The sequence below is a fragment of the Acanthochromis polyacanthus genome, chromosome 1 (genome assembly GCF_021347895.1).
Source record: "Acanthochromis polyacanthus isolate Apoly-LR-REF ecotype Palm Island chromosome 1, KAUST_Apoly_ChrSc, whole genome shotgun sequence".
In the NCBI taxonomy this organism is placed as follows: domain Eukaryota; kingdom Metazoa; phylum Chordata; class Actinopteri; family Pomacentridae; genus Acanthochromis; species Acanthochromis polyacanthus.
Genome location: NC_067113.1, coordinates 43,128,139 through 43,150,194, shown reverse-complemented (window position 1 = coordinate 43,150,194; position 22,056 = coordinate 43,128,139). Strand labels below are relative to the sequence as shown.

The 22,056-nt window shown below is 38.3% G+C and overlaps 1 protein-coding gene across 1 annotated transcript; it reads right to left on the bottom strand.

The window, feature by feature from the left end:
* Nucleotides 1-1,390: 1,390 nt before the first annotated feature.
* Nucleotides 1,391-22,056, bottom strand: LOC110964127 (cryptochrome-1-like). Its single transcript, XM_022212743.2, has 14 exons — nt 21,120-22,056; nt 10,188-10,296; nt 9,956-10,098; nt 9,679-9,863; nt 8,942-9,030; nt 8,564-8,704; nt 7,760-8,071; nt 7,465-7,616; nt 5,823-6,025; nt 4,771-4,887; nt 4,591-4,689; nt 3,744-3,824; nt 3,497-3,601; nt 1,391-2,180 (listed from the first exon to the last, which is right to left on the bottom strand). The coding sequence occupies exons 1-13, from the start codon at nt 21,275-21,277 to the stop codon at nt 3,501-3,503; spliced, it is 1,890 nt and encodes a 629-aa protein (XP_022068435.2). The 5' UTR covers nt 21,278-22,056; the 3' UTR covers nt 1,391-2,180; nt 3,497-3,500.

Here is a 22,056-nt window from a genome sequence, read left to right as displayed (position 1 = left end):
TCAAAATTAAAGTCTACATGACATTTAAGTGGGTTTTGGAATGAACTGAAACTAATTTAATTGGATTTTTTCTCCAAAGTTGCTGGCTAAAAGTTCATCTGTATTAATCAGATGCACACATTTAGTTTTTTCCTTGATTTTTTTAAACCTGACCTGTCTTAAAATAGTTTCTAAAATTTACTGAAATTATTCCCAGATGTGATAAAACAGAACACAAAGAAACTGATGAGTTGAAAGACAGCTAAATTTTTCTTCCATGTATTTAATCCATCTAAATCAGGGGTGTCAAACATGCGGCCCACGGGCCAAAACCGGTCCTCCAGAGGGTCCAATCCGGCCCTCAAAGTGTAAAAATTCCAGAGAAGACATTATCTACAGATTGTAAATTAATAAAACTATAAATTTAAAATAATTTCTAGACCATGACAAGTTTTGATCATAAAGTAAAATACTTGATTGCTCATTGTTCTTTGTGTCTCATTTTTATAATTTTGTCACGTTTTTGTCATTTTGCCTAATTTTTATCATGTTGAGCCTTTTTTGTCATTTTGGGTCTTTTTTATCATTTTGTCTCATTTTTGTCAGTTTGTGTCAAAGTTTTGTCATTTGTCTCATTATTATCAGTCTCATTGTGTTTTGGTGTCTCGTTTTTGTCATCTCATTTTCTTATCATTTTGTCAGTTTTTTTGTCATTTTGTGTCTCATTTTTATAATTTTGTCTCATTTTTGTCATTTTGTCTCATTTTTGTCATGTTGAGCCTTTGTCATTTTGTGTCTTTTTTATCATTTTGTGTCTCATTTTTGTCAGTTTGTGTCAAAGTTTTGTCATTTGTCTCATTATTATCAGAGTCTCATTGTGTTTTGGTGTCTTGTTTTTGTCGTCTCATTTTTTAAAATCATTTTGTCAGTTTTTTTTATCATTTTGTGTCTCATTTTTGTCATTTTGTGTCTTGGTTTTGTTATTTTGTCTCATTTTTGTCATGTGGAGCCTTTTTGTCATTTTGTGTCTCATTTTTGTCAGTTTGTGTCAAAGTTTTGTCAATTGTCTCATTATCAGTCTCATTGTGTTTTTGTCTCGTTTTTGTTGTCTCATTTTTTATCATTTTGTCTCATTTTTGTGATTTTGTCTCGGTTTTGTCATTTTCTCATTTTGAGTCTCATTTTTATGATTTTGTCTAATTTTTAGAATAATTCTGTGTCTCATTTTTATCAATTTGTGTCTCATTTTTAATAAACTTTCATCTACGTTTACCAAAACAGCGGTATCTATAATTCTCGAGGTGTGGCGAAAACAATCCCAAAAGATTGTGCTTCATTTGGGACTGATATTACCAATGGCCTTTGACTGTTTTAAACACCTCAGGTCCAAAGAACACACTGAAACCATTAGTATATTTAACCCAGTTTTAATTAAAACAAGCACATTGAGAAGGAACAAGAAGCAGGTGAAGCGGTTCTCTCCAGTGGTACATTTATTTGGGATTATACAAGGGCACCATAAAGACATGAAGACTCCGCTTTCCTCTCCCCTTTTTCCTCAATAACCATCGACAAGGGCGGAAAGATGATATAGTGACATTGCATCTATAGTGGGAAGGAATGAAACAAGTCCACTAGTACTGAGATAGATCAAAACACTTCAGTTGATATATACACTGGACGGCTCGACGAAAACAATCTGGGGAGTAAATGAGTGCAGCGGAGATACAAGCTTTTCTCACCGTTTTGATTAGTCTGAACCGACGGTCTATAAATGCTTTTGGTTTTTTATTGAAAATTTGTCCAAAAGAACGATCCCATCCACAATGATTTCTCTTATCAAAAATATATCAATGGGTCTATGGCTACACAAAGAGAGAAAACACACATACAATATCCAAATATGTACAAGTTGTATGTGAGCTGCAATTAGCAAATTTCATTATATACACAAGGGCTTTAGTCCCCAGTAAATATGAACCCAGGCGTGAGCGCGGTGCAGCAGCCTCTTCTTCGGCCGTGTCGTCCACACCACAGCAGACGGTCCGTGTGGATGCGTTTAGTGACGGGTTGGGATGCTTCGTCCTGGGGGTGTGTTCATGCAAATCGTAGTGCTGTAACAAAATTTCTTAGAGAGTCTTAGTGTCCGTTTTGTTTTGGTCGTGTACGTGATATGGGTGACGGTATGTCTGTAGGAACACCTGCATGAGGAGAAAGGAGGAAAGGACAGAGAAGTGTTCAGAAATGCTGTTTCGGTGATTAATTCACGGAGCATGGTGGACTCAGAAAACATACGAGCATCATGTAAGTGTAAGGAAAGGAAACACGTCCAAAGATTCGGCCATTTGTGCTCAGTGCTGCACCAAATTTTCCTCTCTAAACACATCTGCTGAAGTTGGTTTCTAATCAGATGTCACTGTGGTTGCAGTTTAACTGAAACACTGACATTCATATCGAAGGAAATTTAAAGCAAACTTTGAAATGTCAAGGAGAAACAAATGTCTATTCACTGCTTTGGAGCAAATAAATTTCAGCAAACAGAAGCTGGCACAGTGGTCCCTCGAAAATCCGCAAAGTAGCAACCACATTTATTCGATTATTTCTGTATATTTTAAGCCTTTATAACCCCTCCCTACACAAGGCAGAGCAGCACCATGCACAGCGATCAGACGTCTGTGTGAAACAGACAAGGCCAGATGCTGAATGATGCATTTTTTTTTCAATTAAATATTCTTTCAATTTGTTTTAATTACTATTCTTTAGATTGTTTTCACTTTTTTTAGGTTCAAAAATGCAGTGAAAACACGTTTTCAACATTTTGGGGAAATTTTTGAAATTTTTTTGGTGGGAAAAAAGAAAAGTTTCTTTAAGAACATTTGGAATAAAATCCACCAAAATCCAGTGAAATTCACTGGATTTTGGTGGATTTTTATGTGAATGTTTTTAGAGAAAATATTAGAACTTTTACCGATATATATGGAATCACTTCAGATAATTTTAGGATTTTTTTGAAAGATTTTTTTTGAAAATATTTACAATTTTTTTTTTATTTCTTGCCAAATTTGGGGATTAAAAAAAAAAAAAAAAACTTTTAAGGGAAACTTTAAAGGAATTTTTCAAATTTTATACATTTGCGGATTTTTTTGCTGAACTTTTTGATCTTTTTCAGACAAGGGAACAATATTTTTTGGTGGCCATAAATGAGGACAACAGGAGGATTAAACATCTTCCAAAACTAATGAGAAGAAACAAACTAAACATTACTTGGCAGCATTTTTCTGTCATTTTTGACCATTCACTGAATACAAATGTATACTATGCTTCAGTAGAAAAATTAAATTATAAAAACTAGAAGCTATTTTTGTTTTCAGTTCTTTGCATTTTGGCGTCGTTAAGTTTCTTTTAGCCTTCAGTAGTTTTCCCTGTCACTTTTTCCAGAATAAATCATTCCACAGTTCATTAACATCTTCGTTTGATATACTAAAGGAGAGGTATCTTCTACGTGTCTACAGCTGACCTCTTTAGTGGTTGCTCTGTCTCTGGACTTTAGAGCTTTTGCCGTTCCCAGAGTCCTCGTTGTGCCGTTTGCCACTGGTCTGAGTGGAGGGGTGGTGCTCCGGCCCTGAAACAACCGCACAGTTTAGAAATCTGCCAAAGAAGTGCAGTTTTATACTACTTAACGATCAACTACAGCTTAGAATAATGAGACAGCACTTTTAAGTATTGTGATTGTAAATTAATCATTGTGAACTGTTTCAGCTCACCTTTCTGAATTGCAGCACCAGGAATCTGCTGGGTGTTCTGAGTGTAACACATCATGCTGGAACCGGCTGAGTAACCTGGAACTGTAAGGAAGAGTCAAGGATTAGCAGGGTCGATGTATAACTGAGGGACTTTTGAAGTCCCTGGGACACATCTGCATAGATTTTTATTAAAAGTAAAAAATGTTTTTATGTTCATTATGATCATGTCTTTACAAATTCCATAATTATTTATTATGGAAACAATCACTTAAACACATGATCTGCTCCACACTTTTGTTGTTTTGTGTCTCGTTTTTGTCATTTTATGTCTCATTTTTGTCATGATGTGTCTCGATTTTGTGGTTTTGTGTCTCGCTTTTGACATTTTGTCTCTCATTTTTTTCATTTTGTGCATGTTTGAGTTCACTGTGCTGACCTGACCAAACAAACGCAGAATGTTCTTGTATTTGACTTCATTAAACAGCTATAGCAGCAGGATCTATAAATCTTCAAATACTAAGAGAGAAACAGGCCGTGCACAGTTCATGTATGACTAAAACGAGAATGTTCCGGCTTCTCCGGCTCTTTAGACGGATATAATTTGACACATCTGACTGAAACGCCACCAATACACTGAGGGTGAAGTGAATTTAGTTCATGGCACAAAAATAGACGCGAACCCTCAGAAAACTCAGCAGTAAAACTTTTCTTTGTTTTAACAGTTTTAACTAGAGCCACTTTCTACTTCAACCTCTGAGGACCAGGGCTCCATGTCATCACAAACACCAAATTAACCTCTGGATGTGACGAATGTGAACTCAGCAAGTGAGATGAATGAAGTGAAGGCGCAGCAGCTGCCAGTCCTCACCCTGCTGGTGTGTCCTGATGCTGGACTGTGGATCCCCCTGCAGGTACATCATGACGCCACTCTGCCAGTCTCCCTGGGAGTGAACCGGCATCTGATAGACTGAAATAAACCCAAAAACAAATTTAGTCAAAAACATGACCGCTGGAGGCGACAGAGGTCTGAGAGGAGGAGGTCTTGTACCTGATGGAGCTGCAGCGTCGTGTGAAGCCTCAACAGGGAATCCCATCACGTCTGACGACATCTCATTGGTGCCATTACCGTTTCCATTGGAGTTGGATGGAACTGTAGCCAAAAGGCCTGCAGATGGAAACAACAGTCAATAACTGATACACAGTTACTTACTTTTACGTACCAGGATCATCTTTAAGTCATTTAGGACAAATTTCATGCAATTCTAGACAAATTTTCCGTAATTATGGATCATTTTCTAGTCATTTTGGACAATTTCCTTGTCATTTTCAACAAGTTTTACGTCAGCTTTTATTGTTCTCGTCATTTTGGATCATTTTTGTGTCTTTGGAATAATTTCCTGGACAATTTTTGAGCCACTGCCAACAGGTTTTATGGTAGCTTTTATCGTTTCTCATCATTTTGGATCATTTTTGCGTCTTTGGGATAATTTTCAAATCATTCAGGACAAATTTCATGTCATTCTGGACTAATTTTCCGTAATTACGGATCATTTTCAAGTCATTTTGGGCAATTTTCTTGTAATTTTCAACAAGTTTTATGTCAGCTTTTAGCGTTTCTCATCATTTTGGATCAATCTGTGTCTTTAGGATAATTTTCAGCTAATTTAGGACAAATTTCATGTCATTCTGGACTAATTTTCTGTAATTATGTATAATTTTCAAGTCATTCTGACCAATTTTCGAGTAATTTCAGTCAAGTTTTGAGTCATCTCAACTTAGAAGGTGGTTGTTATTAAATTCGGACGGTTATTTAGTTGACAATTTAGTGATATCCAGTCATTTTTTATTACTAAGTGATTGTTTCCATAATAAATAATTCTGGAATTTGTAAAGACGCGATCATAATGAACACACAAAACATTACTTTTTGTTATTTCTAATAAAAATGTATGCAAGATATATCCTCTGGACTTCAAAAGTCCTTCAATTATATATTGACCTGGCAGTCTTTCAGAGAAAATGAAAACGATATCTAAGGTGATCCCTGCTTATTTGCTGATCCTTCTTTGTATTAATAATCAGATGTTTGCACGTCCTTACCCAGACCCCTGTAGCAGGAGAGCTGCTGGTAGATCTGCTTCATCCGCTCGATGTTGAGGCGGCTGGCCTCTGCATGGTGCACCATGGGCTTTGGATAATGCATTCCAATGATACATTTTGCTGCCTTCTGCACGGCCTCCGGAGCGTTCCAGGGATCATAAATATACTTGGCTGGAAATCCCCTCAGAATGGGCAGGTAGCGCCTGTGCAAAAGGATGAAGAGGTTTAGTGGGCATGTGGTTTAAATGATTTCTAGGAAAAGGATCACATCTACGGCGGTGGGATTAGCCGCTGATTTATCAGAGTAACGGCATCATTCACCTACGGACTGAAGTTAAAGTCATCACTTGACACAAACAGTGATTTAACTGTTCAGTTTTGCCTGTTTAAAAGTAGTTCTTAATTTTCTGTAACTGTTTGCTTAGTCATATAATCAGTACGATACCGTAGGACACAATACTTTAAGATTTTTTTGACTTTTTCTATATAAAGTTAAACCTGAAAGCAACATTAAAAATGATTTCTCATCTTCATTTTAAATATTAGTGGGGTTGAGTGTATGGATTAATGTTTTTTGTCATTATTTTGCCAGTTGAACAGTCTTTCATTAAGAATTCGACTAAATATTTATTCTGAAAAACACAAATTTGAAGTGTGCGCTGGCAGACGTCCTGACAGCATGCAGCCGCTGTTAGGAGCACAACAACAGAGATGATCAGTAGTCAGCCATAAAATGTGTATGTAGGCCCAAATAGTCATGTACCACATTAGCAATGTCTACACTGGATTTTTGATTCAATTAATGTTATCTTCACTCTTTTTTTGTTCAAAAATAAGGACATTTCTAAGTGACGTCAAACTTCTGAACAGTAGTGTATATGAATTAAAGTTTCTCTAAAATGAGTTAAAGTTAATATTAGCTAAAGTTGCTCTGTATTAAAGTTGCTCTACATTACTTGAAGGTGCTTTAAAGTTCCACTATATTAATTACAGCTGCTCTATATTAGCTAAATTTGCTCTCCATTAAAGTTGCTCTATAGCAGTTAAAGCTGCACTATATTAAAGTTGCTCTGAAGGAGCTAAAGTTGCTCTCTATTAGTTGAAGCTGCTCTATATTAAGTAAAGTTGCTCTATAATAGTTAAAGTTGTTCTATATTAGCTAAAGTTGCTCTTAAGGAGTTAAAGTTTGTCTATATTAGCTAAAGTTGCTCTATATTAGTGAAAGTCACTCTGTATTAGTTAAAGTTGCTTGAAAGGAGCTAAAGTTGCTTCAAAATGAATTAGTTAAAGTTGCTCTATATTAGTCTAAGTTCCTTTATATTAGCTAAACTTACTTTAAAGTTGCTCTATATTAGCTAAACTTACTTTAAAGTTGCTCTGTATTAGTTAAAGTTGCTCTATATTAGCTAAACTTACTTTAAAGTTGCTTTGTATTAGTTAAAGTTGCTCTATATTTGCTATAGCTGCTCTAAAGGAGCTAAAGTTGCTCCATATTAGTCAAAGTTGACCTATGCCACCATTCAAAAGTTTGGAGTAAGTCAGATAATTTCATGTTTTCCATGAAAACTCTAAACTGTGTCTGCTAATGACATCTTACTGTTCCTGGAACAAGGAGGAAGTGTTCTAATAGATGTAACCCCACCGTATGTAATCGCCATTGGGGTCTGTGCGTCGGCCAAAACCCACGGGGCAGTAGCAGTGGAAGAACTGCTGGAAGAAAGAGCTGCAGGAGAGCCACATCCAGCTGCCTGCATTCACACTCCAGTCTGCATCCAGCAGCAGCTCCTCAAACACCTGAACACAAACAAAGACGAGAAATGTGACTATCCCAATACGATCTGTGTTATCTGGTCATGATAAGATGGTTAATCAAATGATCTTATCAGTGTGGGATCGGCACAAAAAAAAAAATAAAAAAAAATCGCCTCATGCTTTACCTTCATGCCCTCCTCCCAGCTGATCCACAGGTCTCCTCTGGTCAGGAAGCAGGCGACGGCGTGTCGGGCCAGGTGGTGGATCCAGCCCTCCTGCCTCAGCTGGGTCATGATGGCGTCGATCCAGGGGAAGCCGGTCCGGCCCTCCGCCCACTTGGCCAGCGCCTCGGGGTTGCGGTCCCAGGGGATCTGCACGCAAATGGGGTTGCTCTCCATCTTGTCGAAGCAGGGGTTGTTGGTGGCCGCCGTGTAGAAGAACTCACGCCAAAGCAGCTGACCGTAGAGCGACAGAGGAGGGGAGCTGTTCTTCTTCACCTTGGTGAGGGGAAGGAAAGTGTTACTGATTCAGACAGACATCAGCCTTACTTTTTTATTATTGTTATATATATATTAGGTTTTTTTAAAATTTTGCTCAATCATTTTCTATATTTCAGTCTTACAGGGTTAAGTATAAATGTTCAGGCAGCCCGTCCAGAGAGCTACTCCTGGTTGTAATTTATGTTTTGTTCTGTAAACTAGTAAGCACAGGATGTAATATTTATTGGTAGACCAGGTAAGCACGTTTGAAACTCCCAGTTTTTGTTTGTATTAATTTCTTAAATCTGAGGAGCATCCACTACCCTCCAGTCCTGCAACACTGAAGCTGCAGATAACTCACTATGCAGCATCACAGATTTAACCTATAGGAGCTTGTGTTCCCTACTCAAACAGGAAATCTTCTCTTCTGAAAGTGTACTTGTTCACACCATTTTTCCAGCCTTAATTTTCAGAACAAACCTATCATCATACATTCTTCTAGACGCTTACCTTCCTGTAGAGGTCGGTGAGTTTGAAGTAGAAGAGGCGACAGGAGAGGCAGCCAAAGCGCAGGTAGGGGCTGAGGCCGGTCGGACTGGCGAGCAGCGAGTTGGCGTTCATTCTGGGACGCTCAAAGTTGGCCACCCACGCCTAATGGCAGCACAGTCACATGGTCAGATATGGAAAGGAACAGAGCCTGCTATGTCTTAACGCTCGAATAGATTGCTATCGAAGTTCACATTAGAAGAGGAACAACCTGGGACTGACATCTGTAGCTGAAAATGTCACCTTATATAACTCTAAAATCAATTTTTAAATTAAACTGCAGGAGGATGAAGCGTGGCTGAAGATAATTTTCTTCGCTGGATCTGATCTGATTGGACTGACCTTCCTCTCCAAATGCCTCTCTAGTCTGGTGAGGGCTTCAGTCTCTCCTCCCGGCCACACAGCTGAGGACAGACCTTCAGTATCAAAACCTGCAGGGACCACACCAACAGCATACATTAAAATCCATCCTTCTGTGAATTTTCAGTACGTGCAATCATTAGGGACGTCTGATACTGGCTTTTTTGCCAATAACCGATATTGTCCAACTCTCAATTTCCAACTCCGATATCAACATATGTAGGCTATTTAACTAATTTTAGGCAAAATCACGTATCTCCTGTTGTGGAATTAACACATCATGTCTGATTTTATTGTGATGCTCCGTTGGATGCATTCTCAGATGCAACACGGCTTTCAAATGCAAACATTGTCTGAGCAAAATAAGAAAACTACTTCAACTTAAGGTATGGAAAAATGCCATATTTATGCCATATATATGTTTTTTAATTGTCTCAAACAACCGTTTACACTCTCCCTCTCTCCTTCTATGAGTCCGGTCTGAAATCCAGGCATTATTTTATCGGTTTCCATGATAGGCAAAAAAACGATAACGATACTGACCGATATTATATTTTTGTGCCAATATTGAGCCTCCCTAGCAATCATCAAATTTTATCCTGGATCAGGGCTGGAGACTGAAATAAAGCACTATGTTGTCAGATTTACTCAAGCTGAAAGCAATAATCTAGAATCTGAAGTAAACGACTCCAGCTGTTGTTCTTTCTGATTGAACTCACCAAGTTCCTCCAGGGAAGGAACCCCAAACTTGTCATCGTGGTCCTCAGACAGCGGCGTAGTGCATTTCCCCATGATCTCAGCTGTGATGGACTCTGCAGGAACCTCCACTGCATCCATGCGACTGATGAGAGTCTGGAACCGCTTGTAGGTGAGGGGAGACTGGCCTCCATTCAGCTCTATGATCCTGCAGAGAGGGAACCAAGGACAAAGCTCTGTTTTCATGCCAAATGATGCTACATAAATGCTTTGCCATGGCAGACGGCGGTATTAACTCACTTGTCCAGGTCATAGAGTGTGTGGGAGATGCGAACTGTCACCTCCACTCCAGCCTCAGAGGCCAGCTTCTTAATTGCTGCATCTCGCTCTTTCCCAAAGGGCTCGGAGTCGTACTCGTAAGACAGACGACTAATCTTCCATTCCTGGAAAACCGGAAAGAAACATTAATATATTTAGTGTTAACAGCACCCAGGTTCTGTAGCTTGGTGGCTAAATCAGATGGACACGTCACCTTGAAGAGCCTGGGAAAGACATCAGTGGGTTGGCCTCGTATCACAAAGAGACGAGAGTTGAGCTTACGGAGGCTGGAGTCCAAGTCCTCAAGACTCTGCAGTAAGAACCTGAAGGAAAACCAACACAAGTTAATGTACAAAAAGATGCTACAATGTCATGAATTGTCGTGGTGTTTAAGTTAAACAGGATTAGAGGAAAGCGACTCAAAGATTAGAACGAACACATCCTCTTTTTTTTCTGGAGATGAACGGTTTCTGGATTCAGACCAATGTTTGCTTCCGTTACATCACAATAGCAGCGCTTTGTACAGATCAGAAACAACGCAATTTGTTTCCCCAAATTTAATCCAAGCCTGACCACAATTCTTCCTCTTGCACTGATAAGTTACGAGAATAAGGATGCAGCTGGTGATGAGTTTTATGGTCCAATAAATGCTACCGTTCCAAAGTTTGGGGTCACAGAAATGTCCTTATTTTTGAAAGAAAAGCATTTTTTTCAATGAAGATAGCATTAAATGGATGATAAATCCAGTCTAGACATTGTTAATGTGGTGAATAGAGTTATGGTTTTAATTTTTCTTCCTTCAAAAAAAATTTTAAAAACATGATCCGATTGTCAAAATAGTTGGAGAATAATGTAACAGTTGCCAAATAATGGATTAATTTTGCAGCTCTTGTACAAACTTGCACAAGTCAGTGATGCCATGAAAGAGTGGAATGAAAAACACTGAACAAGGTTTAAACTGATGGCTGTTCTGAACAATGGGAACATAACTGCAGCTTCCCTTCCATTCACTGATTAGCGCGTACAAAAAGAAGAAAATAGCGTGTGAGAAAAGTCAACACTTGGGCCCAACCCATCAGAGGTGGACTTAACTACATGTACAAGCCTCAATCTATGCGACAAAACTCTGTGATGTTTTAATAAATGTCCTGAGAGGGATGGAAATGTGTCAAAGGCTCAGCAATCTGAACAGAGCAGATCTGTGAGTCATCAGAAACGTCTGACCGAGCTAAATTCAGCAAACCAGGGGAGGCAGAGGGACAAATGGCCTCTTCAAAGGTGGTGAAGAAGCCCATTTCTGGTAAATGTGTCACCGTTAGATAACAATGCCACAGGCCCAACAGCCTGACATTCTCAACGACAGAAATAATTCAATGAAGGCTACCGCTGAAAGATCATAGAACCCATGAAAAGACAACAACAAGACAGTGTAGATGGGTACAGATGGAATAATCTGCTGTGGCATTTACACTAAGATATTGATGTAGTGACTTGTCTCTTGTCCCTTCAGAGCATCATTTCGGACAGTTCAGGGTTAGCAGTAATCTTGAAACAGTTGGTCGACCATCAATAAGCCCACTCAGAGAAATTGCCGATTATTTTGATGGTTAACTATTATTTTTCCGTTATTGTTCAAGCCAAAAATGGCTAAAACTGTGAATATTCGCTGGTTTTCTTTGCCTTCTGTGACAATAAACAATTAATTTGGGGTTTCTAGTTGGAAGAAACACTGAAGTTGCAACTTTTGATCCTGGCAAACAGTGATGGACCTCCCACTGTTTCTCACAGTTTACAGACTTCATGAATAATCAAGATGAATTCACAATGAAAAAGCTGCATTCCTACTCAACTGTAATCAGATAAAACGGTTTTGTCTCGGAGTGCCGAATTTCATACCAGGAAAACTACTTTTCCATGCAGCTTTGTATATTCTATACAGCTCGACTACATCCGGCTTTTCACTGAATCTGCTTTCTTAGTTCTCAAAGGAAAAATAAAAGTTAAAATATGTGAATTAACTGGTGTGTAAATATCCTGTTATGCAACTTCCAAAAAGGCCTCAAGTTGGCTTGCCTCGTAAAGCAATTATTCCTCATTAAACATAACTGCCTGTTACATTCACCCTCATTTTACTCCTGCAGAGCTTTGGCATTTGAAACCTGCTATAACTACAAAGGGAAGTGATCTCCCTGGAGGGCACCAATTTTCCTCTTTGTAATTACCCCTGAACAGCCCAATTTAACTTCCACTTTGCATGAATAAACAGGCATGTCCGGGTCATTTTTTTTTAAACGGCAAATTTGCTCTGTTGTAAAATCTAAAATAATTTTTATAAAATTAAAAACTATGAGCTGTCAAAAAAAGCAGGAAATAACAAAAAAGTGAAATTTTGAAAGATGCTTTTATCCCCGCAGTTCTCAGGAAAATATTAATTATTCACATTCTATGTTGCCGTGATTTCTGATCATCAATAACGAATAAAAAAAATGCTGCATTTTTGACAATGCCACGAGGGAATGAACAGCCTTGGCGTTTTGAGTGACTTTCCTGTTTGGTTCCGTTTCTCTCGTTGCCTGTCTTTGTGAATATTTGGGGAAGATCTGAGTTTTGTTATTTTTGTTAAGAAACCCCCACCCTCAAGGTGGCTCTTCAACCACTCACTTTGGGAATTTTGTTGACATCTTTGTTTATTCCCCCAATTATAGCTTTTCTTTGTTTTATGTACTTCTACTACACAATCCATCACTCCTGGTGCCATTTTATAGTTATTATTATTATTATTATTAAAGCAGGCCCAAAGTGACCCTTCAGTCTGACTCACGCTGACAGTGGATGAGTCAACCAGCCTTCATCCACATGAGCGTAATCATCTCTGTGTGTGACGTCAGCGAACAGACAAAAAGACAACATACTGACCCAGCAGGTCAAAGTATGACAAACACACACATTTAACTGCTTTTATAACACAGTCATAATTATATTTAGCTGTTTTCTATCATACCATTTGCTTCTTTTCAAACATATACACCAAATGCAAACACCAGAACGCTCAGCCACAGGTACATACATGCGTGCAGACGGAGCAGCAGTAACACGGTGCTTCCCGTGCTGTTGCTATAGGTACAACTCGTAGGAGGAAGATTCCTGTATCATCTGGGTCTAATCATGTCTATTACTGACATGAAAAAACCTCAAACACGCAACTGTTACTGTCCTATTTATTACCACAATGCAAACATTACAACTCATAAATCATATCTTTATATTTAACCAGATTATTAATTCACCAAAGCACTACTGTGTGAATTTCACATGAAAATACGATTCTGTGGCTATATCTGAGAAGCTGGCTGATTGGTGCTCACAGCTTACACCCTCTTCACCGAAAAAAAAAAAAAAAGATTTTATAACAATATATTATAAGATGTGAAGCCAAAGCAGAGGTGTGGAGATTGTAATGATAGTTATTATCCTGTTTCTGTTGCTATCATTCGTTTTTAGGTCAGACTTCCAAAGTGTAGAATCACAATCAAATGTGCTCAGTGTGGGCTAAATGTAAACCACCGGCACACCAATTACCTGGAAGGAACTGGAAGTAGGGAGAACTAAAAGAACTAAAACACGTCATGAACGACAGTTATGTCATAAATCACTAAAAAAAAGACACAGAAATGAAAGCTGAATTGACAAGAAGTGGAATTAGTATGAGCCAACAGACGTTTTTGGCCCCTTCATGGACATTATTCAATCTTAAATTCACAAAGTGAGATCTACTTTCTTGGTCGTTTTTCCTGCTCGCTCATGATTTTTTTTTTTTTTTTTTAAATCACTTGCTCCACATTTTGGACCCCGTCTTCACTAATTTCCATTTCTGTTTTGCATGTAATCTTCTGGTTAATAGTGGTTAACTCCGATTTGAAGTCTTGGAAATCTTTACGAACGTCTCGCAATTCCTCCAGCACCATCACTAGCACCGTAATTTGGAGACTAAGGCCTTCACTAGCAGCAGCACTAGCCATAGCTTCTTCACTAACTTCAGAGGTGTTTGATGTAGAAAGAACGTCGTAGGTCAAGGACATCATAAGTTGAGGAGCCCCTGTATTTACATTTTTATCACCCCTACGAACTAGATGTTTTCACACTACTCTCCACATCAACTCTAAAAAGACGTCTTACCGTGCTGAATGTATCTTTTAACAACTTGTGCCTCTGTATGCTTGCATTTTCCCTATCAGTCTCTCCTTATCCTATTTCTACTCTGCGTCAAGACAATCTGTCGTTTGGCCCAGATCCATCAAACAGTTCCTCAGTTTTGGTCATGTGACCATCTGGGTCAATCGTGACCTCTCAATTATGCTGAATTTTATTTCTTCAGGAATCTATTTTGTGCAAAAAGTTCACTTTATTAATTGTAAGCTTAGTCGTGATTATTTTTGTTCTGATGGGAGTACACATTCATACAGTTTCCTGCTATGGTAAATCGTGAAATTTTGGAGATATTTTTGAAGAAACACGTCTTCTAAACCCACTGGTGAAGTCTGGCCACCACAATTGTGTTTTTGTGGAGTTGTAGGGCAGAACTACAGAGAACAAAAAACCTTTTAAGTGGTAATTTCCTGATTTAAACACATAGGAAGAGGTCAAATGGATGTTATTTTTTTCCATACATTAGCTGAATATGAATGTATTTTCCAATAGCACCCTTCTTCCCTCTCACACAGACGTATACATTGACATCTGGAAGCTGTTTACGACAACTAGAGCTTTTTCTAAAGGACTGATTCCGAGTCTCCGTGTTGGCTGCTTTGCCCTCTTCATCTCTGAGGTCAGTGTGACACTATAAAGCCAAAGTCAAATCATCTGACTCAACCAGAAAAGCAGCCAGCTTAAGCTCCACTCATCTAGGGAGCGTAGACAAAGACAGAGCTCTGGATATAAACCCATCCATGACTGGTGCATTATTTTTCCCACACCGTCCTCGGACACTCCTACATCCACACTCCGTTTCATAAACAGCTCTTTTTATGGAGCGATTCCTCACTAATTACATCCTCATGAGCTTGTCTTTCATAACCACGGGCCACCCAGCGTTATAACTCTGTCGACTGGGTTAAACGGCATCGAGCGTTAAAGCATGATGTCAAAATGGGTATCGGATGCACGCAGCTTTGTTGGGATTAACGCTCATCAAAGATAGTGGGGGTCTCTTGCAGTAGTGGGAGAAAAGAAGTAGGTCAAAGAGGACGAGCGGGATGGGAGGTTCCCGCGAACACACTGACCTACTTATGCCATGCCTGCCCATGTCGAGGGGGGGGAGGGAAAGTTATCGTGATTACGTCATCTGGCGTTGACCTGCCTGGCTTGCCGAGGATCACCATGCAGATCTCAAGAACCCTTCGCAAGCATTTTAGATAATAAACGTACCGGAACGAGTGCTGATTACAGATGCTGCAGGCTAGCGCAAGCTTGTCATAGTGTCTCGCTGCATTGGTTTGTTTATTTAGTCTTAATTCGAGAGAAGTATACAGAGAGATACGAAATCAGACGCCTAAACGTTACAGAATTACAAATGTGCATGTACTACGGAAATATTACTCAGTTTTCAAGCAACAGATCATGTTTAAACCCAACATTAAATCAGAACTTCCTGCCAGTCAGTGCTTCAGTTCCAGTAGCTGCAGATGTGTACAATGTCGTTCTGAAGCTTTATTGCTGCTTTTAGTGTTTTACTGCGGCTCCGTTTTCTTTAGCACCTTGTAAATCCAGCCGTAAAGGAGTGACAGAAATAATGTAGAAACTTGCTTTTTTCCCTTTCATACTTTTAAAAGGATTTCTGTATTTGTAAAAAAAAAAAAAAAAGACTACAGATGTGGATGATTTTATGTTGCTCGTAGATGATTTTATGTCGTTACTGGATAATTTTATATCGCCACTGGATGATTTTATGTCACTAGTGGCTGATTTTATGTCTCTAGTGGATGATTTGTGTTATACTGCTGCTCTGTTTTGTTAAGCATCTTGTAAATCCAGTTGTAAAGGTACCACAGAAATAATGTAGAAACTTGCTTTTTCCTTTCATACATCATTTTTTTGCATTTGTAAATAAGACTACAGAGAAAAAAAGTGCACAAACAACACATCTTATGGATTTTTTACTCAACCACTATTGCATTAGGACGGTCTCTAGACTCGGATCTTAATCCTCTCTGTATGTTCTCCACTTTGCAAGGCTTTTACCCCATGTGCATGTGTGATACGTGCATAAAAAATAAAATAAAAGGAAATTAATCAGGGCGTACTGCATCACCCCAGGCTGCTGTTACATAACCGTGGAAGCTGCTGCTGCTGCCCCACTCTTCCACGGACGACATGGCACCGCAATGCAAACCAGTAGGAGAGGAAACAAAAACACCCAGCGAGACACCGACTGCACTGCAAAACCTCTGGGGCATTTTCTTTCAGCTGCTTAATGTGTGATCTATTGAATTTGGCAAGGAAAGGTTCACCTCTGTGGAACAAATGTCTGGAACCAAGTTTGGGTTAAAGTGTTGCCAACTATTTGATTTGACCGGGAAGAGCTTCCACACTGGGCTGGCTAACAGTCCTCTCTCTTATCTCTGTCACATGAGCCTGTAAAGCTTCAGATACTTATTAATGTCACCAGACCCTAACAGCCTGTTCCTGCCTCGGTTGTCAAACAATCATACACCCTTCCAGACAGTCTGGAGCTCAAGAAACATGTCAAACATGCGGCCTGCGGTCCATAACCGGTCCTCCAGAGGGTTCAGTCCGGCCCTCAAAGTGTAAAACTTACAGAGAAGATGTTAACTGCAGATTGTAAATTAGTAAAACTATAAATTTAAACTAATTTCTAGGCCATGACAAGCTGGTTTGATCATGAAGTAAAATACTAGACTTCATTTTTGTCTTTTCGTGTCTCATTGTTGTAATTTGTCTTGTTTTGTCTCATTTTTGTCACTTTGTGTTTTGCTTTATTCATTGTTTTTGTGTATCATTTTTCTCGTTTTGTGTTTTTTTTTGCCTCGCTTGTGCTGTTTGTCTAGCTTTTTGTCATTTTGTTTCACATTTTTGTCACTCAGTGTCTCGTTTTTGTTGTTTTGTGTTATTTACGTTATTTTTGTCACTGTGTGTTTTGCTTTCATCGTTGTTTTATGCAGTGTTTTTGTCGTTTTCCGTTTTTGTTTCATCTTGCTCGTGTCGTTTTTCCATTTTTTTGTTGCTTTTTAACTTTCTGGTCTGTTTTTCTGTCTCTTTTGTTTCGTGTGATTTGTCTCATTCTTGGGTGTTTTGTTTCTCGCTTTTGTGTTTCGTTTTTGTAATATTTTATGTTTTTATGTCTTTTTTTATGTGACTTCTGTCATTTTGATCATGAAGTAAAATACTATATCGTTCAGTTCCAGATTCCTGTGTCTAAATGTTGAGTTTCTTTGTAGACACTCTGTGATCTGGAAGTTGTAATGTGTAAATGATAAACTGAGGCTGAATGTTGCTGAAACTGAATTTATTTTTCTGAAGAAATTTCAGGTTGTTCTTGATGTTTTATAAAATGATAATTCCTTAAATGTGAACATTTTCAGAATGCACTTTCTTGCACTAAAACAAAAGAAACATTTGGAGTTGTGGTTATTTATAGGTTATTATGCTGAGATTTTATTGATCTGGCCCACTTCAGATCAAATTGGGCTGAATGTGGAACTGAACTAAAATGAGTTGGACACCCCTGCTTTTAAATGATCCATATCCTCGTCTCTGATCAGAACAGTGTCGTGAGGATGTTAAGAGGTTAAAGCGAGGTTCTTCAATTCAGTATCTACAGCTCTGGCTCAGATCTGGGCCTGCCAGGTGTCTAATCTTTATATCAGAAATAACTGCTGATCTGAATGCGACCACAGTGGGGATACGCAGCATTGTATTCAGGAAACTTTTTCTTTTCAACATTACATCAGCAAAAAAGCAGACCAAGACCAACTTCGACGATAATTACAGTCTAGCAGGGAGGCAAGAATCAACACACCAAAATACTGTTTGAGGAAAAGAAGGTTATAAATTATGCGTGATGTCACCAATCATATTCTGCAAGGTTTAATTGGCATAATTGATGTTTCCGCTGTTCTTTGTCGGGTTTTGTTTAGAGGTTATTGCAGTGTAATGTTCTAGTATATCTGAGGACACTAAGAAGAACTGGAAACACTCGGATTAACAGTGCAAATCATACTTTTGGGATCTTATAGTCGCATCACAAACAACTCAAGCGTTTCCATGGTTTCAAGTAGTGCTGCCTAGCGACTAGAGGATGGTTTTATGTCACCAGTGGATAATTTTATGTCACTAGTGGATAATTTTATTCCATATATATACACAATGATGAATCAACTGTCTTTTTTCCCTGTTAAATACATTCGTTTGAGCAGTTGTTTTTAAAGACAGAAGTAGAAATTTGGGGATTCCAGCATCCTAAATGTGAATATGCTCTGGTTCCTCTTCTCCTCTATGACAGGAAACTCTGTATCTTTAGGTTGTGGACAAAAACACAACCCTAAGATCGTCATACTGGGCTTTTAGAAACACTGATTTTTATTGTGACATTTGTTAGACCAAACAATTAATCAATTAAGGAAAGAAATAATCAACATACCAACTGATAATGGAAATAACTATTTATTTAACCTTTTCTAAACTTCAAGTGTGGAAGTCAACATCTCCGCTTGAAAGAAAAAAGCAAGATTAGGCCTGTTGAACAATGCCATGCCAAGATATCCCTTACATATTTCTGCAGTGACAGAAAGTCTTGCTCCTATCTTTGAATGTCTGGAGACTCTTGACAACAGGAGTGTTTTGTAACTGGTTAGGTACTAATACAGCAGTGTTTGGCCTTCAACAAATGAAGCATTGTAGTCACAAAACAAACGGTAAAAGCCAAATCTGAAACACATTTTATCTCCAAATAAACCAAGCTTTAAACTTTTTGGGTAGGTGTGACTTATTTGTCGTCACTTAAACTGTCGACTGCATTCGGAATTTATCATTTTGACTAGAAAATAGCAGAAAATTGTTTGTTTATCTGTGCAAATCCCAACAAATTAAGTCTGTGATCATCTAGGACCAAAAAAATGATAAAAATCATCACATTTAGGTTGTTGAAATCACAAAATGTTTCTCTTTTCTGCTTGAAAAGTAAAAGAAATCAACAATTAAATGAAAAAAAAAAGTCAATTTACTAAATCGGTTAACAAATTAATTGCAAGACGCACATCCAGATACAAATACACCACAGTTTGCTGTCAAAGGACATCAAGTCATCATACACATGGGTATGGGTTTATTTACATAGAGAGGGGTAAACACACCAAGTAGGCATCTCTGAGTGTCAAACGCTTTAGTTTCCGCATTCTGGTGAATTCTGCTGCACCAATTTGTTCCTTTTCTGCACCAATTTAAGGTGGAAATTGAGGCACTGGGTGACAAATGTACCTTTGAAAGTCTATTTGTGTCAGCTTTCAAGAACAAAACAACAGTAAGTGCTTTAAGAAATAAAAGGGGCCTTGGAATGAGGTGTAAAATATGAAAGAAGAGTCCCAGATTTAATCTAATGGAAGGGCAGCGGCAAAGAGAAAAGGTCTCAAATACTCCTCTGAAGCCAACAGAGTTCTCGTAATGTGGGTGAATCTGACAGGAAATGTTCCGTCTATGGAGAAAGAAATGATTTAATGCTATGTACGTTAGCTCCTGTACTGCTACTGTCAGAGGGCTTGTAGTTATGCAAGGAGTCTGGGAAATTATGAGCATCATCATCATCATTTTCTGGATTCAGGTGAATTTTCATGCACCAGTTTGTGAATTTTCTGCATCAGTTTATGGTGTTTATTCATGTATATTATCTGAAATGCGTGCATCACAGTCTCCTGCACATCCAGTCACCACACACAAAGGATGCATTTGAATGCTTAATTTCCTGCATTCTAATCAAACTTTTATACAAGCCTTTGTCCCTTTTCTGCATCACTTAATGATAGAAACATGTTTACTTACGCAAAAGAAAATACAAAATTCAGGGACTGGGCATGAAATCAAAATATAACGGAATGCAGATGGATGTAATTACATTTTCGACAACAGACTCAGTGGTAGTATTAGCTCAGAAATAATATTTTTCACAGTAAATACAGTGTCGAATGGGACTTTTGCACATTCAACTTTACTTTGCATGGAGGAAGTTAGCTTAAATGTATTTTACTTTTTATTACAGGAATTCTATACATGTGTATACATTTAACAGTGTCTTGTTTGAACTGCTTCATGCCACTCAGTGCAACATAACCCTGTAAAACCCACTGTTGCAAAAATACATCAGTTATATTTTTATTATTAAAAGTAGTAGTTTTTTAAATAATTTGTATGTAAATAAATATATATTATTTATATTTCATTTTTTCTATATTTGGGATTTACAGAAATATATAATTATTTTTAATTTTTAATTATTCATTTTATTATTATTTATATCTAAATAAATGTATATTATTTTTGCTTTTATTTCTATATTTTGTTTTTACAGATTTATATATATATATATATATATATATATATTTTAAATTTGTATTTCATTATTTATTTTTATTATTCGTATCTAAAATATACATTATATTACTATTTTTTCTATATTTGAGTTTTACAGATTATATATATATATAATCTTTTTACATTTTATTGTTATTATTATTTACATATATTTATTATTTATATTTCAATAGATAAGTATTATTTTTGCAATTTTTCTATATTTGCATTTTACAGATTTTAGATAGATAGATAGATAATATTCTTACATTTTTGTTTAATTATAACTTTTTGGTATTTATTTCAAAATAAATACATATTATTGTTGCCATTTTTGCTACAATTGCTTTCGATATGTGGGTTTTACAGTGTGTGTGTGTATATATATGTGTGTGTGTGTGTGTGTGTGTGTGTGTGTGTTAATTCTGCTGTGTTTTTTCTCCCATATTTGGGTTTTGCAAGGTTTAGTGTGTTTTGTGATGTGCAAATTGATGCTGCTACATCCCTCCATCTGTCTCGTATATGTAGTAACTACATTGAATGCACGTGTTTCTGATGCTCTGCTCACCTCCACCTGTTGATCCCGACGTTGGACGATCCTGCGAACCAGGGGTCGAGGATGTAGACGCAGCGGACGGTGTCTGCTCCCAGCAGAGATTCCTTGAGCGACGGGTTGTCGTGGAGCCGCAAGCCCTTCCTGAACCAGTGGATCGTATTAATGACCATTACTCAACTGGACGAGTCCTTTTTAAACTTTTTGAATAGTATCGGCAGTCTTTTCTGGTGCTCACTCCTCTTTTATTCCCACAGTTTATTCTAAATGAAGCCCAAGAAGGAGAAGAAGAAGAAAAGTCCAAATATGTGAATAAAAGTCTCTGTGTTGCTGTGTTTCGGTTCCGCTCTGGTTAACCTTGCTCTAACAGAACCTTTTCCATTGTGTCGAAAAACTCAGAAACGCACGGATGCTGAATCATTTGGGCACGAGACGGCGCGCGCTCTCCGACAGTGCGGCGGCGAACTCGGCGGGCTTTAGGACTTGGATGACCACGAAGCAGCAGCCTGGCTGGTTGTATAACTTGTTTTTCTGAATGATGAAAAATGCATGTAAAAAACACACACACACTGTTATCCGCTCTCGCTCTTTTACACACAAAATTTATCCCAATAATGTGTTAATTCACCGGCCTCTAACGTTAAACAGCCGCTGCTGATAAACGACCAAGACACGGTGGCAGGACCGGCGGTAACCCGCTGCGAATACCGGGCAAAGCTGATTATGTAAATACAATTTCTGGCCGCAAAACCGTCAAATTCGTCACCCGAACGCGAACCGGACGGATACTCAGCTGTGATAACCGCTTCTCTGATCCGTCTGACAGGTCTCCCTGACCGCCGAGCAGATGTTTTGAGTGGCTAAACGGGAGAATTTTCCTTAAACGTCCACGAATAACTGCCGTTGCTACTCGCCGCACCTAGGGTCGTGACTCCGCCTCCCGCTGACGTAC

What these genes read in the sequence shown, in the direction of transcription:
- LOC110964127 (XM_022212743.2), bottom strand. Translation starts at nt 21,277, where the DNA reads ATGGTCATTAATACGATCCACTGGTTCAGGAAGGGCTTGCGGCTCCAC. An exon ending in TCCTTCCCTGGAGGAACTTG is followed by an intron (nt 9,031 to 9,678) that starts GTGAGTTCAATC and finishes TGGTCCCTGCAG; the next exon opens with GTTTTGATACTGAAGGTCTG. An exon ending in CGACGCTGCAGCTCCATCAG is followed by an intron (nt 4,690 to 4,770) that starts GTACAAGACCTC and finishes GGTTTATTTCAG; the next exon opens with TCTATCAGATGCCGGTTCAC.